Raw genomic sequence first — 15,742 nt, 5'->3', positions numbered from 1 at the left:
TAAGTTTTATCACCACATGGAAGCTGCACGTGGAGGGATTTTTGTATTTTTCCATAGGTAAAGAGGAGGAGAGTTTCCCTGGAATTTCGCCGACACCAGGTGGGGATAAACTCTGTTAAAAAGTGGGCGTGGTGGCAGCACTACGGAAAAAGCAGTTTAAGTTTAATGGAACAGCCTTTGTTGAGCAAACATGGAAGGAACAATTCAGCATTTTTCTTCCCTCCACGTGGGCTTGCTTTGAGACAAAGGCTGGGTTATATCCGCTACAGCCCTGTAGTTGTCTTCATCCTCCTCCTCCTATTTGAGAGACTAGATCCCACCCCTGCCATGGCAAGCATTCTGGGAAGCGAGGGACCTTCACAAGCAGTTTCCTGCCACCACTTCTTCCCCTCCTGCCCCACTCTGTACTAACCCGTGGGTTCACCTCAGCCAGCGAGGTGAAGGAAGACACATAGGAATGAGCCACAGTTCCCCGCAATGGAATCCCGTAGAGTTTCCCAGCTAGGACATTGCTGGTAAAATCAAAACCTGGAACAGAGAGAAGAATAGTGGCACGCAGTGTGGCATGCATGGTGGTGGTGCTGAGGGCAGGAAGAGGGAAGGAACCACAGCAAAGCCTGACGTCCCGGCTACTGCTGCTATTCCATGTTTTCTTTGGGACCACTTTAGTGCTGACTACTGGTGAACCCCTCCTGTATTCTACCAAAGAAAAACCATAGGGCTCTGTGGTCGCCAGGAGTCGACACTGACTCGACAGCACAATTTACTTTACTGTGCATAGAAGCCTGGCAATTCCTCACTCTGAGCAGCACACATTACACTGATGCATTTCAGAATTAACTTAATTCCTTATTCTCTCCCTCTCAAAGTACCAGAACTCAGGGTAGTCAAATGAAGTTTAGCACCAAAACGTTCAGAACAAGCCAGAACATATTTCTGCATGCAATGTATTATCCATCTACAAAACTCAGTGCTCAAGATGGGGCAACGGGCAGGAACCTTGGGACAAAATGTAAAGATGCACCCCAGTCCCACCGCCGCTGCCTTCTGATACAAGCAGGGGGTTGGAGGAGAGAAAAAAGAACAAGCTGAAACCCAGGCAAAGGGAGGGCCCTCTCTCAGGGGCCCAAGGACATTTGTTCAATTATAGCTGTGCACCTGGACACCTAGTGGCACAGCAGGGAAATGGCTTGACTACCAAGCCAGAGGTTGTTGGTTCGAATCCCCGCTGGTATGTTTCCCAGACTATGGGAAACACCTATATTGGGCAGCAGTGATATAGGAAGGTGCTGAAAGACATCATCTCACACTGCGCGGGAGGAGGCAATGGTAAACCTCTCCTGTATTCTACCAAAGATAACCATAGGGCTTGGGGGTCGCCAGGAGTCGACACTGACTCAACAGTACACTTTACCTTTACCTGGACATTAGTTTAGAGAGTTTATTTATTTGATTTATATACCGCCCTTCCAAAAATGGCTCAAATGTGGTTGATCCACATACAGAGATGCTCTTATGCTACAGCCCATCCAGAACTTTGCCACTTCAGAATGAAGATAGGGTACAAATGAACAGGTGTATGGCTATGACAAAGCATGGGTATGGGGACAGTCATCCTTGGGCCATCGATGCCCCAAATACTTCCAGGAGTTGCCAGATGCTCATTCCCTGCTTTCCCCTGCCCACTATCGAGAAAAGCGGCCATGTGGCCTCTCTGCTGCTCCCAGCTGATGCTTCGTTCAAGTGCTGGCTGGGTGCTTTTTGCTTTGACTTGCTCCCATGGGCATTAAGGGGCAGTTGCCTCTGAATTCAATGGGGCATATTTTTGGGGCAGGGGGTATTGGATTGCTGGCTTTACCCTGCCCCCAGTGAGGGAAGTCCTGCAGATGACCCGGCTTGCTCCCAGCAGTGAAAGTCAGAAAGAAAGCACCCAGACAGTGTCTGAATGAAGCGCCAACTCAGAGTGACAGAAGGGCACCGTGGCCCCACTTCCTGATGATGGCCACACCCCTGCATATGACATCATGTGCAGGGGTGTGGCCAGCACAACACAGCTCTCCTTCTCTCCACCCAAACCATGAAAGTCCTCGTCCATTTGAAAACCAGAGGACTTAAGCGTGCCCTTTAGCTTCCCTGGCTCTCTTTGTGCAAACTCTTCCCATTTCTGGCTGCCTAGTTCATGTTTGAAGCTAAAAATAACAGGAGGACAGGCATGTAGATCGATTGTACACAGGTGCACTGAGCAATGCTCTTCAGGTGCTGCTCCCTGTTTCCGGGGTCTAGCATCAGTTCTTCTGTGCACCCTGCATGGAGACCAGAGGTCTGACTCAGATGCCGCCAGATGTTCTGGAGCCTGAAACTTAGCAGAACAGATGTGGGCTGGTTCGGTGTCACGTGGAGCCTCAGTTGAAGCCTGGTTTCACAAGACATTACCGAGTCCCAGGAGCATGTGCACATTGGCTTCCAATTTAGGTTAACCAGGATTGGTCGTGGCAGCCAAACCAACCCATCTTGGTTGTTCCAACCTAATTGCTTGAAATGCATTACCATCTGAACCCAAGGTTTGAAGCGAGTTACAGATCGCGGTTTATTTCAAGCAAGTAGGTTAAAGTAAGCCAAGACGTTGATTCAGACATCACATCTGATCTTGGCTTATTTCAGGCCAGCACAACATAAGGCCTGGGGGCTGATCCGGCCCATGAGGGTGTTTTTGTTGGCCCCCCAGGAAGGAATATCCTGTAGCAACATCAGGAGCCCCAAAGAACTCTTGGCCTCTCCCACTGATGAGCAGCAGCGGCTCAGTGCAGTTGGCCACTTGAGACCAAATGTCCCCCGTCCCTGGGCCAGAGCCTACTGATACCATCTGTCTTTCCCCTGGACTCCCCCCCCCCAACTCCCTGCCACCTCACTTTCATTCATCTTTTTTATAATTTCAGTGTAACAATTAATGCACTGAAGACTGACCTTGGCCCCTGCACACCTTGGTTCTGACCCACGGGGGCATTTGAGTTGGGCACCCCGGGTTTATTTTTACCTAAACCGGAACAAGATGCTCGCATGTTCATGGGAAGAGGAAGCGCATGTTCCCGAGTCTGGGGGATGTTGCACGGAGCCCAGGTTCCGCGTGATGTTTGAACCAACCCTCCCTGTCCACTATCAGGCTCCCCTTCAGACCTCAAACTTTGCCCCCTGCTATGCTGTGGGCCACTAGGCTCCTCCCCAATCTGCCGGGCTCCACCTCGTATCCCCAAAGCTCCTCCCACCGAGAGTCCAAGGCTCTGGAGACCCAACATGAAAAAAGAGCAAGAGTTGCGTCACGTCTCAAGCCGTAGGGCCAGACCTACCTCCCATATACGAATACCTGGATGCAGAGAGGCCCCCATCCGGGCCCTGGGCCCGGCGCAGCCCCATCTCCATGAGTTTCTTGTGTGGGCCTGCAGCAAGCCGGAACCTGGCCGCATTGGTAGCTACAAGGCTGCAGGAGAAAAAGCCAGGCTAAACATTAACCACTCATGTTGTTTTCTTGCAACCCACTCAAGCCACTGCAGGGAGGCAAACGAGGACACCGTTAGGACTGGCCGGATGTTTTTCAAAGGGGGAAAGAAACAAATGCATTTTGATGCACCATAATGCATCACTGAGATTTTTTTGAAAAGTTATTTTTACTAGAAGTTGGGGTTGTACAGTTGGGGCACCTTGTCACTGAAAGAACCTACAGAGCACCTGGATAGGGATTTTAAACTAGGAACAATCTCTAGTTGAACATAAGCTGTGCCAAATTCGACCCAAAGGTCCATCACACCCAGCATCCCTCAGTGGTCAACAGCCCTGCCACTTCTGTTCCTCAGTAACTGGGGACGCGTAATAATCAGACGCGTAATATCTTTGTGCAGCATCGTTACACATTACAGCCTACGTATTTTCAAAAAATAGTAGGTAATAGTAAAAAATAGTTTTACAATCTACTATTTTTTTTACAATGTTTTTGTTAAAACTATTTTTAAAATTATTATTTTAAAATTGATCAATTGTTTTTATTGAGTTCTATTTATTGTTTTAAGTTGTATGCACTGCCTTGAGAGTCAGGTGTTAGGAGATGCAGTGATGCGATGCGATGCAATAAAATAAAATACAATATAAAATAAAATAATAAAATAAAAGCAAATGATTTCCATGTAGGAAACTGGTAATCCGTCAAGTGGCCTTCAGGGGATTCCTAAGCCCTCACCTATATTTACAGGGTCTGAGATGTATGGATTAAATCCCTGGTCAAAAGACCATTTAATCAAATGTTAACCAGTATATACACACAACTTAAGAAACCCCGATTGCTCAGCGAGCCTTCACATCCTCACCTGGCATAGTTCACCAAACACAGCAGGGTAGTCTCTAGAAGTTGTACCACTAGCAAAGGACCCTTCACTTGGAATAACGGTACCTGGGGAAAGAAGGTCAGAAACAAGTTTGTACCCCAGAACAACAACTCCTGTGCAATTGGCCAACACACAAAACTTTCTTTGCCATTTCAGGAACCTCCATTAGTCGCCAAAAGGTTGTGCCTTAAACCAAAGTGCTTCTTAAAACAGAACTGGAAAAATCCACCTGGAAGTTATCCAGACTTGGCTTCCTGCTGCGGGGTTATCGAAGAGTGAATCTGCTTCACAGTAGATTCACGGCTGTTTAATTCAGGGGATTCACTGGATCGTTCACATGGGGTCGGCTCCTCTCCACAATCCATGCAGATCTTTTTCCTCTGTGCGTTCCCACAGCTTGCTTTGGGTTTTTTCTCCAACTAATCACATCTCGGAGGAGGCAGTGAGAGACCTTTTTTTCGTTGTTAGTTTGACAGTCAGCATTCTGCAAGACTGACTAGTCAAAACAACAAACCCAAAGCGTTAGCTCAGTGAATGTATTTGCGTTGCATGGATATTCGTAGAAACCACTCCACATTTGGGGGTGGTGTCATTTTTATCCATAACAACTGAGGGATTCTCTAGAATAATTTATTCGTATGAACAAAATCAATGGGCTCTATTTTTCAGTGATTCCTCTCCCACCACACACAGAAATGATTCCAAAGTTTCCTTTCTCGAGTTGCAAAAATGAATGAGAAGTTGGAGAGATGCTAGCCTGGGCTGACAATTCACATTTCAACACGGCTTAATGAGTACTAGGGCCCACCTAGAACCATTCCAAACTATGTGATGCAAGAAAAACAGCCCCTTTGAGCATGTGCAGAGTGCCATTGTGGTCACAAACAACTGAGTCCCATTTTTTAAGCTCTGAGTTTCCAACACAAGTTGAAAAGCTGCCCCCTCCATTTGCCTCCCCCACAAATGAACCTTGCACCAATCCTTTCTTTATAAGGGTCCCCACCACCACCACTTGCCAACACTGTTTACTGAGCCCAGCCTCGAACGGATTTTCTAGGTTCACCAAACTTTTTTTACACAGCCAGAAGCAAACACGATCTCTCCCTGCCCAAAGCCTACCCGCAAAAGTTGTGCTCCCTGCACCACAACACTGCCTCCCTATCACCAGCGAAAGCATGTGTGGCTGGCTTTATTTTGCCCCCGTTCTGTCTTAGATAAACACTGGCAAAGCTGCATGATTGATCACAGGTAGTTTCTCTCCTCTCCAGCCTTCGGTTTCCAGTCGCCTTGCTGGGAAAAGGCAGGCTATGGGGGGCAGGGGCATAACAAGGGTAGGGCAGGCAGGGCATGTGCCCTGGGCGCCACTGCAAGGGGGCGCAAAGTGCCTGCCATGCCCCGCCCCCCCACCCCAACTGCAGTCGGAGAGGCGACCGCTGGCCCCCTCCCAGCAAACACTTGCCTTTATTTCAGGCAACGTTTGCTGCCTAAAAGTGTCTATTCCCCTTTCTCTCCCTCCAGACAGAGAGGGAGAGAAAGGAAGAACAGATTCTTTTAGGCAGGAAGCCCTGCCTGAAATGACGCTGAAGAGCTTGCTCCAACTCTTTGGCGCTTGAGGCCACGCCCCCTTGACATCACATGCCTTGAGCTCCGAAGAGCCGGAGTAAGCTCTTCAGTGTCATTTCAGGCAGGGCTTCCTGCCTAAAAGCATCTATTCTCCCTTTCTCTCCCTCTGGAGAGTGAGAAAGATGAATAGATGCTTTTAGGCAGCAAAGGCTGGCTGAAATAAATGGCAAGTGCTTACAGCATGCATTTGCAACTTATAGCATTCATCAGACTCCATGATAAGAGGGCCAGAAGGCTGTTTATAATAATAAACAAGAGATCGTTGATTACTGCTATGCAACAGGCAAATGATAATTCCATTAGTTCCTTCAGGGTCTAGGGAGATGGGACTTAGCTTTGTATGCAAAAGATATTCCGCACACAAATGCTGCAAACCACAATTTCCAACAGAGGAACCCTTTCAGCTGCCAAACTTAAATGCTCAAATATCACAGAGTGCCAAGTCCTTTTGCATTGGAAACTGTCATTATCATTGTGTTTTAATCAGGGTTGAGAAAAATGGATTTTTTAAAAATCAAAAATCTGATTATTTAAAATTTAAATCTGATTTTTTAAAAATTGAATTGATTTTTTGATTTAAATTTGATTTCATTTTTTAATTCATTAAAAAACGAACCTAGGTCAAAGATATCATCATGCATAATAACCATAACCTTATTATATTATATGAACATGTTAAGAGCAGTATATGAGGATAAGAGATAATAGTCCTGATCAATCCTATTCTGCAGGTGGTGTACATGCAGCACACATACACAGTCAAGCCCTTCCCTGCTGCCCCCAAAGTGCAGTGACAAAGATGGTCAACAAATTAATTGAGGATTCGGGATGATGGAGTAGACCTGAGTGAGGAGAAGTTATACAGGTAAATTATTATAAATGCAAGAGATGAGGGTGGGGAGTAGAAAGGGAAAACAAAAGTGAACAAATTAGTCATGCAATCCTGAGGAAATGATTTTGGAGTGTATCCTCCACTGTACAAGGGAAACACCTAACATGGCAGCAGGCTGTGAAAGAGACCCCATTTGGGAACCTTTTAATGACGTTTTTGTGGGTAAGACAGGCATGTCCGTGAAATGCAAACAGTGCAACAAAGAAATGCAAGGCCCAGTTGCCCGAATGAAACAGCATTATGAGAAGTGTGTACCTATTTTCTAAAAAGAAACCCACATTTATCTCTGAATATGCATTAAGGTTATATTAGATTATTAATTTGTTAATTAAAAGATTAACGAGCTTGACTTGTATTTTTGAGCTGATATTATGGCAAAGTTAAAGTAAAGTTAAAGTTAAAGATGTTTGGACAGGGGTGCAATTTCAGGGCTTGCCCTAGGTGCTATTTTCCCTAGATACGCCTCTGGCGGGGCGGGCGGGGGTGGGGGAAGGGAGTCAGACTTGAAGAAGTGCACAGCAGCAAGCAGTACTTCCAGTGTCCAAAGCCCTTTGCTATATTTCTCTTATTACAGATTCCGAAAGGGCACCAGCTCTCCGTTTAGCCCATTTCAATAACAGTGGGGATTCTCCCCAAGCAAAGTTAGCCACAGTCGGGAAAGCAGACAATAAGGAGCACAGCGGTCAAACTCCCCTTCCGAGTCTCTCCTTGGCGAGGGAAGTTGCCAAGCAGCCCCCTCCGCTGATGCTTGGCGTTCTGCAAACCCACCCAGCAAATATTAACAAAACAAAAGACGAAAGTGTGAGCTTTGGAAAAAAATCCGATTTATTGGCAATGGCCCCTCCACACATTGTGGAGAAGCGTTGGAGCATACCAGAAACCTCGTTTTTTCCAGAAAAAGCTGCTGCAAATTGAGGATTGTTTTTACCACAGACATAATTCGGGCTAAGCTAGAATGCGCAGCCCTAATTCGGGGAAAGCCAGAATTGTGTGTGAACTGGTCCCTGATAGCCCACTGCAACTTTGGGACAAATCTGGCTGATATGTGAACTCGCACCCTGTGAACTGCCTTGGGATTATTTTAATGAAAGGCGGTATATAAATTTAACAACAAATAAATAAATTCCAGAGATGGGAGCTGAAAGCCATGTGTGTAGAAGTCCCTGGTATTAGTTAAACCACCCAAGGCACCTGCTTGCGGGTGAAAGAAAAGAGGGCCCCAAATCATATACCTTCTTTTCACTTAGCAGGAGACATGATGAAGGAGTTGACATTGTGCTCTCTGAATAGAACCACATCAGGCTGACAGCCTGTTGCTAGAAACTACTCCACAGAATACCCACCTTGGAGAAGACAACGGAGCCCTCAGGCACAGACGAGACAGAAACTTCGGATGCATCCACAGTGAGCAAGTAATCAAAGAATGCTTTATCTGTAGTAACAGGAAGAACTGACTCAAGATATTCAATGTCTGAAAAACAAAGGAACAAACTATGAAACTCAGGAAACTTTTCCAACAATTTGAGGAAAGAGAGAAGCACAGACCACCACCACCACTGATAAAAATCCATTCAGTTCTACCAGTTGCTACTTACAGTATATAATGACACGAAGTTGTTCTATCAAGCATCAGTTAACCAATTGTGCTATAAAAAGTTATATAGTTATTTTTTGCTTCATTGTTTTATTTCACTGTTTGGAAAAATATCTTTGTATTGTTGTGATCAATGGCTGAGACAGTAGCACTGAACTTGATTTTACTGGTAAACAAATACAAACCAATCACAGAAAAAACTTGCCTTTTCTGTAGGAATGTCAGATCACTGGTCCACTGAGCTCCGTATTGTCTTTACTGTCTGGGAGTGGCTCTCCAAGGTTTCAGGCAGGAGTCAGTCCCAGCCTTACCTAAAGATGCTGCCAGGGAGGGAACCTGGGAGCTTCTGGATGCAAAGCAGATGCTCTGCCACTGAGCTGTGTCCCCATCCCAAAAGGTGGCACACATGGGACACTCATCCAGGTACTGACCACACCAAGATGCACTTCGCTGCAGCAAGGTGGCTGTATCGTGTGCCCTTAGACCAGGTTTAGGCAACCCTGGCTCTCCAGCTGTTGTTGAACTACAATTGATTGTGGCTGGGGATGATGGGAGTTGTAGTTCAACAACAGCTGGAGGACCAGGTAGCCTACCCCTGCCTTAGACCATGCTCTGTACCAACAGCACAAGCAGCAGGTCAATGATACTTGGGATATTCATGTTGTAGATCAGGGATGGCCAACCTGAGACTCTCCAACTGCTGCTGCTGGACCACAATTCCCATCATTCTCAGTCATAGTATTACAGTGGTGGGTGATGGGAGTTGTAGTCCAATAATAGCTGGTGACCCTTATTTTTTAATTATTATTTATTGAAAATATTTATACCCCACCCTTCCAGTACACTGCTGCTCAGGGTGGCTCAAAACAATAAAATAGATACAATATACAATAAAAGTAATAAAATTAACCAAATTGAGTAAACAAGTTAAATGTCAGGTTAAAAACCACAATTAGTACAAAGTTTAAATTAAAAAAATATATTTTAAAAGCTAACAACTGAGAGTTATAAAAACTAAAGAACCTACCAGATATAACCAGAAATGTAGCATTAAAAAGCCTCCTTAAAAAGGTGTGGTTTTAGTTGGTTCTTTTAAAAACACTGAGGGAGTGAGCATGGCAAAGCTCTTCAGGGAGGGCATTCCAAAGCCGAGGGGCCACAACCGAAAAGGCCCTGCCTCTAGTCCCCACCAACCGGATCTCTGTTAGTGGCGGGGTCATGAGCAGGGCCTGAGATGACGAGCGGAGGGCCCTGGCAGGTTCATGTGGGCGAATGTGGTCCAACAGGTACCTCGGCCCCAAGCCGTGTAGAGCTTTAAAGGTCAAGACGCTGGTTTTGATTCAAGACACCTTGAATCTAGCCCAGAAGCAGACCAGTAACCAATGAAGCTGCTGCAGGATGGGTGTGATACTCTTAGACTGGCTGTCCATGTTGTAGATTGCTCTAAGGATATGTAACTACTTTAATTTTCATCTTCAGTTTCTGGTGTTTTTATTTTACTCATCTAGTTGACCTGCTTTTCTGTACATTTGGCTTTGATATGACCTATGGTCAAAACAATAAATACTTTGAGCTTGACTTTGTTATATCATATTATTCATGTGAATCAACATTATTTTTGCAGGGATAGATTCTTTTCCCTTTTCCTGTGGAGAGTATGGTGTAGAAAGAGCCAGCGTGGTGTAGTGGTTAGTGCTGGACCAGGACCGGGGAGACCCGAGTTCAAATCCCCATTCAGCCATGATACTAGCTGGGTGACTCTGGGCCAGTCACTTCTCTCTCAGCCTAACCTACTTCACAGGGTTGTTGTGAGGAGAAACATAACTGTGTATTGTTGTGAGGAGAAACATAACTCTGGACTCCTTGGAGGAAGAGCGGGCTATAAATGAAATAATAATAATAATAATAAGCCCCCTTTTCCCACTTCCTGCTCACCTGGGTCCCACTTTCCTTGCAACTCTTGACCTCTGTCCTTACACTTAATACGTGACTTTCTTCCTCCCTCAGGACCTCCAAGCAGCAACTTGACACAGTTATCCACCCTGGCTCTTCTAATTGATCTTCCTTCCCTTTTAATTCCCTTTCCTCCCTAATGTGTCTTGTTTACCTTTCAGTAAAGAGCAGGTCACTTTAATTTTTAATCACTGTACAGTGCCTAGCAATTTTAGACGCCATTGGTAACAACAACAAAGAGGGTTACTCACATACTTAGTTCTCTCTCATTGAAATAAAGGGTCTCCCAAGTGCTTAGCTTGGGTTGGGGCAAGTCCCGTGTTTATGCAATGAGGAGCCATGCACTTGGCAACTGTTCCCTACCAGCGGATGTCATTCTCCTAGGGACTCGCCAGTTCCCATGGATTTCTAAGAAGCCTGAAGTTGTGCTTTTAAAATAACATACTTTTTCTTTTTGAAAATTTTGAAGGTTCTCAGCAGCTGAACTTAGAAGGCAGGAAAACATGGGTTTGTAGGCCAAGATAAATTTCAGACTTATAGTTGGTTGTTGTTGGGGGTTTTTCGGTGTTCTAATTTTCTTTTATTAAAAAAATAAATAAATTACAGATATTACAAGAAAAGTATGCCATGATTGACATAGTACATTCCACGCATTATGACAAACACTCAAGGGGGAAGAATCCCAAAACGATATCATGGCTATGTAAAGAAGACAGGGGGAAGACTCTGGGTCCGGGCAGAGCCTCTGCTTTGCACACAGAAGGTTTGGGATTCAATCCCTGGCAGCATCTCCAGGTAAGAGGGCTGGGAAAGAGCCTGGTCTGAAACCCTGGAGAGCTGGAGAGGAGAGGAGAGCTGGCTTTGTGGTCGCAAGCATGACTTGTCCCCTTAGCTAAGCAGGTTCTGCCCTGGTTGCATATGAATGGGAGACTAGAGGTGTGAGCACTGTAAGATATTCCCCTTAGGAGATGATGGGGCTGCTCTGGGAAGAGCAGAAGGTTCCCAGTTCCCTCCCTGGCAGCATCTCCAAGATAGGGCTGGGAGAGATTCCTGCCTGCAGCCTTGGTGAAGCCGCTGCCAGTCTGTGCAGACAATACTGAGCTAGATAGACCAATGGTCTGACTCAGTACATAGCAACTTCCTATGTTCCTATGCTGTCAATCAGTGCAGACAAGACCAAGCCAGATGGACCAAGGGGTCGACTCAGCAAGGCAGCGTCATCATGTCTAAAGAGAATTCCGAGGGACCCACGTGATTGGCTTCAGCAGCAAATAAAAGATTTCCATCCTTTCACACTGATTCCTTCATGCCCAATTCCTGCTCCTTGTCCAATGGCAACAAGGCACTCTGCCTCATAGTTTAGAGGATGTGCATAGCAAACTGGGCGAAGAGGAGGCATGGTCACTCTGAGCCCAACCAATTCCCCACGCCCTTTGAGGGCCCGTGCCGAAGGAAGGAAACCAAACAGTGGGCCTAACTCCCAACGCTGGTGCCCGAGACCTGGGCACGGCTTCCAGCATCCTGAGGCAATGTGAGGGCAGCCCTCCACCCCAGCTGCTCTAGCGGGGAGACCGGTCAGTGGGCATTCAACAGCCAGATTCCCTGCATACCTCAGCCTCCCGCAGTATGCAGGACCCCACTCCAACCCTCTTCTTGGGGGTCTGCTTTTTGTGCTCACTGTGTCTGCATGCAGAACAATCCCTTTATCCAGAAGGAGAGAGAAAGAGAGAGGAGAGGAGAGGAGAGGAGAGGAGAGGAGGGAGGGAGGGAGAGGGGAGAGAGATCAGGCTGCCTAAACATGTAAATAGAGGCACAACGCCCCTTACTCCCAGTATTTCAAGGCCCACATCAGGGTGTCCAACTTCCATGTCTCAATCTTTCAGGTTCTTACAAAACCAAAGGCCAGTCTATCATTCTTATTCAACTGGGCCCTTCCCTCATGTTGGCTAGAAGTCAACAAGGGCCCAAATTGCAAGGGGAAGTGGCTCAGCCTTAGGCAGATGATGAAACCTGCAAGAGGACAGATCCCAGCTCAACCACAACTTAGAAGATGCCTAAGAGGAGATCTCGCTGCTGCTGCAGCTGACAAGAAGAAAGCACTCCACAAGGGAGTGGGGAGGCAAAGCACAATCTGAGCGACGACACCAGCAGAAGGCAGGAACCTCACCTAGTCCTTGCAAAGGCACAATGAGCGCTCCTCACCCAGCCCCAAGGCTGAACAGACCAGAGGAGGCCAGCTCTCTTTCCCAGCTGACCCCCAGGTTGCATGTCTCAAACAACGGCCACTCCCTTTCACCAGGGCAAATTCATCAGCAACGTTCCAGTGATTCAGATAAGCATCCCTTACTTGGCCCATTCCGCTGCTATCCCTGAATGGGTCACAGTGTTTGCCTACTTACTTATCACATGTGCATCACTACTACTACTACAACTACAATATTTATATACCACTCATCAACCAAAGTTCTCAAAGTGGATACTGAAACAAGGTGGCACGGATGCTTAAAGCTCGGTCTACAACAGGCGTTCCCAATTTGGGTCTCTAGATGGGAAGAGAGCTGGTCTTGTGGTAGGAAGCATGAATTGTCCTCTTTGCTAAGCAGGGACTGCCTTGGTTTGTATTTAAATGGGAGAGTACATGGGTGAGCACTGTAAGATATTCCTCTTAGGGGATGGGGCCCACTCTGGGAAGAGCATGCTTGCATGTAGAAGGTCCCAAGTTCCCTCCTTGGCAGCATTTCCAGACAGGGTTAAGAGAGACTCCTGCCTGTAACCTTGGAGTAGCCGCTGCCAGTCTGTGTAGACAAGATTGAGCTAGATGGACCAACAGTCTGACTTGGTATAAAGCAGCTTCCTATGTTCCAGATGTTGTTGGACAACCACTCCCATCATCCCCAGCCACAATGGCCAAAGTGGCAGGGGATGATGGGAGTGGGAGTCCAACAACATCTGGGGACCCAGGATTGGGGACCCCTGGTCTACAAGGCTAGTCACAAAAATGCAAGGCTGGTGATGCAGGAGGGAAAGTGTAGAGCTGGGCTTGCTGGGAGCCTGAGTTTGAGATACACGGAGCCATAGAGACTTTCTTTTCACCATCTCCTTTCACGTGCAGTTTGGCTTGCTTTCTTTTTACTCTGTAAACAGTCCAGGAAGTTCTAGCACATAGTATTAAGTTGTGTGAGGACATTAGAACAAACTCACTGGAGATCCTGTAGACGCACAGGATCAGAGGAGAACTTGAGACCAGAAAACATGTGATCAGAAACAGAGCCTGTGACAAGCTCTCTTCCTTGGATCTAGGTGCCATACCAGCCACCTAATGGCGCAGGAGCAAATGACCTGACTAGCAAGCCAGAGGTTGCCAGTTCAAATCCCCGCTGGTATGTACCCCAGACTATGGGAAACACCTCTATCGGGCAGCAGCGATGCAGGAAGATGCTGAAAGGCACCCTCTCATACTGCGTGGGAGGAGACAATGGTAAATCCCTGCTGTATTCTACCAAAAGAAAACCACATGGTTCTGTGGTCTACTGGCTGGCTAACTTAAGAATATACCTTATTTTAATCAGACAACTCTGGAAGTGAGTGTTCTGTTCTTGTCTTGTTCCTTTCTTGTCTTTACTGAAATCTGAACAGCTCTTGAAATTGGCAAGACATCTTGTGATGTTGTTTTGCTATGTCCTTTGGCTTAAAACAAATAAACGTAACTGAACATCAACAAATGGGTTAGTACCCATTTGCTGATGTTGAGTTACGCTTATAGTTGAAAGATACTGCTCTCACCCACACTTTAGTTCATAAAACCCCGCATGGACTTTCACGATGGTCCCACTGAATGATCCCTAAGAAACCAGGTGCAGTGATCTCTTTGACTAGAGCAACTATTGTATGAGGCGAGAGAATACAGATGGAATCTTTTGAGCTGCACTGAGCTCTTAAGTCCAAAAAGAAAAGGGAGCAAACTGGCTAGTACAGAGAGCAGAAACTGATCATAAGCGTGGACATAGTAAAGGAAGCAGCCTTCTACTGAGTTAGACCTTTAGTTCACTTGATTGACTGATTGATTGATTAAGTGCTGTCAAGTCTGTGTCAGCTCTTAGTGACCACATAGATTCTCTCCAGGATGATCCATCTTCAACTTGGCCTTTCAGGTCTCTCAGTGGTGCATTCATTGCTGTTGTCATCGAGTCTATCCACCTGGTTGCTGGCCATCTTCTTCTCCTCTTTCCTTCAACTTTCCCCAGCATTATGGACTTCTCAAGGGAGCTGGATCTTCGCATCATGTGTCCAAAGCAGGATAGTTTCACTCAGCACAATCTGCCCTGATCAGCAACAGCTCTCCAGGGTTTCAGGCAGAGGTATTTCCCAGCCTGACTTGGACCTCGGACTTCCTGCATGCAAAGCACATGCTCTGCCACTCAACTACAGTCGCTCCCCACATACAGTGGGGCCAAGGACTTATGCTGGCCTGACAGAACAATACAGTGTAACACAGAAGCCTGCAGACTCCTACTCCAGGAGCACTTACATAGGAGGACTGCACACAAATAAGTCGTTTCTTAAAGCATTTCAACCGCCCCTTTTGAATCGAACAGTCGGGATGGTTGCAAATAACTGATTTTGCAGGAAAGAGCTCTGAACAGGTATGGACCTCATGGATCCAGCTCAGGAGCGGTGCCAATACTCCGCTCTAGAAGATGTAAACAGGAGGAAAATGTACCTCTGGGCAGGGCAGGTACATTGAGCAACCGCAACTGGTCCTCACAAAGCAGGAATTGGGAAGGGAGAATTTCCATACAGACTGGCAATATTTCCAACCTTTGGAATGAAGTTTAAATTTTTCTCCCTCCACCCAACCATTGGAGGAGACTGAATGGGAGTGAATAGCATTGCAGTCTACTGAGAGAACACTCTAAAGAGCAACACTGACTGGAAACTGGCATGCTGAAAACTCAGGGTCTCCGTCTGGCCATTTGGAGGGAGCCAAAGTGGGACCATGGTGCAGGGTAGGCGCTATGAGCCCAAGCTACAAATCTGCAAGTCCCCAATTTGGATCTGGCCTTTGCCTCACTGCCTCTCTCCCACCTGCTGCAATATAGGAGTAACAGACTGAGCTACCTTCCAGGACTGTCATAGCAAGGGCAGCAAAAGAAGGGAGTGCTTTAGACATCTAAACGCCCAGTATTCTTTCTTATTTGCTCCCATCTAGATAGCCACGGCTTACACACTGCTGTTCTTCCCTGGCTATAATGTATATCATCAAGTTGTTCTTAAGTTAGCACGAGGCTCAGAACAGCAACAGAACGC

At 46.6% G+C, this 15,742-nt stretch overlaps 1 protein-coding gene across 4 annotated transcripts in view; it reads right to left on the bottom strand.

Annotated features, from left to right (window-relative positions):
* Window positions 1–15,742, bottom strand: part of NAPRT (nicotinate phosphoribosyltransferase) — a 35,925-nt gene that overhangs the window by 19,536 nt on the left and 647 nt on the right. For all 4 annotated transcript variants that reach the window (XM_053245669.1, XM_053245670.1, XM_053245671.1 and 1 more), the window contains exons 2-5: window positions 8,232–8,359; window positions 4,356–4,438; window positions 3,345–3,475; window positions 413–528 (exon numbers count right to left, since the gene is read on the bottom strand). In XM_053245669.1, the coding sequence (XP_053101644.1) occupies window positions 413–528; window positions 3,345–3,475; window positions 4,356–4,438; window positions 8,232–8,359 (458 nt within the window). The remainder of the gene's footprint in view (window positions 1–412; window positions 529–3,344; window positions 3,476–4,355; window positions 4,439–8,231; window positions 8,360–15,742) is intronic.

The sequence above is a fragment of the Hemicordylus capensis genome, chromosome 4 (assembly GCF_027244095.1).
Source record: "Hemicordylus capensis ecotype Gifberg chromosome 4, rHemCap1.1.pri, whole genome shotgun sequence".
NCBI classification, from domain to species: Eukaryota; Metazoa; Chordata; class Lepidosauria; order Squamata; family Cordylidae; genus Hemicordylus; species Hemicordylus capensis.
Note: the sequence above shows the minus strand (reverse complement) of the source record. Positions and strands in the feature narration are given on the sequence as shown.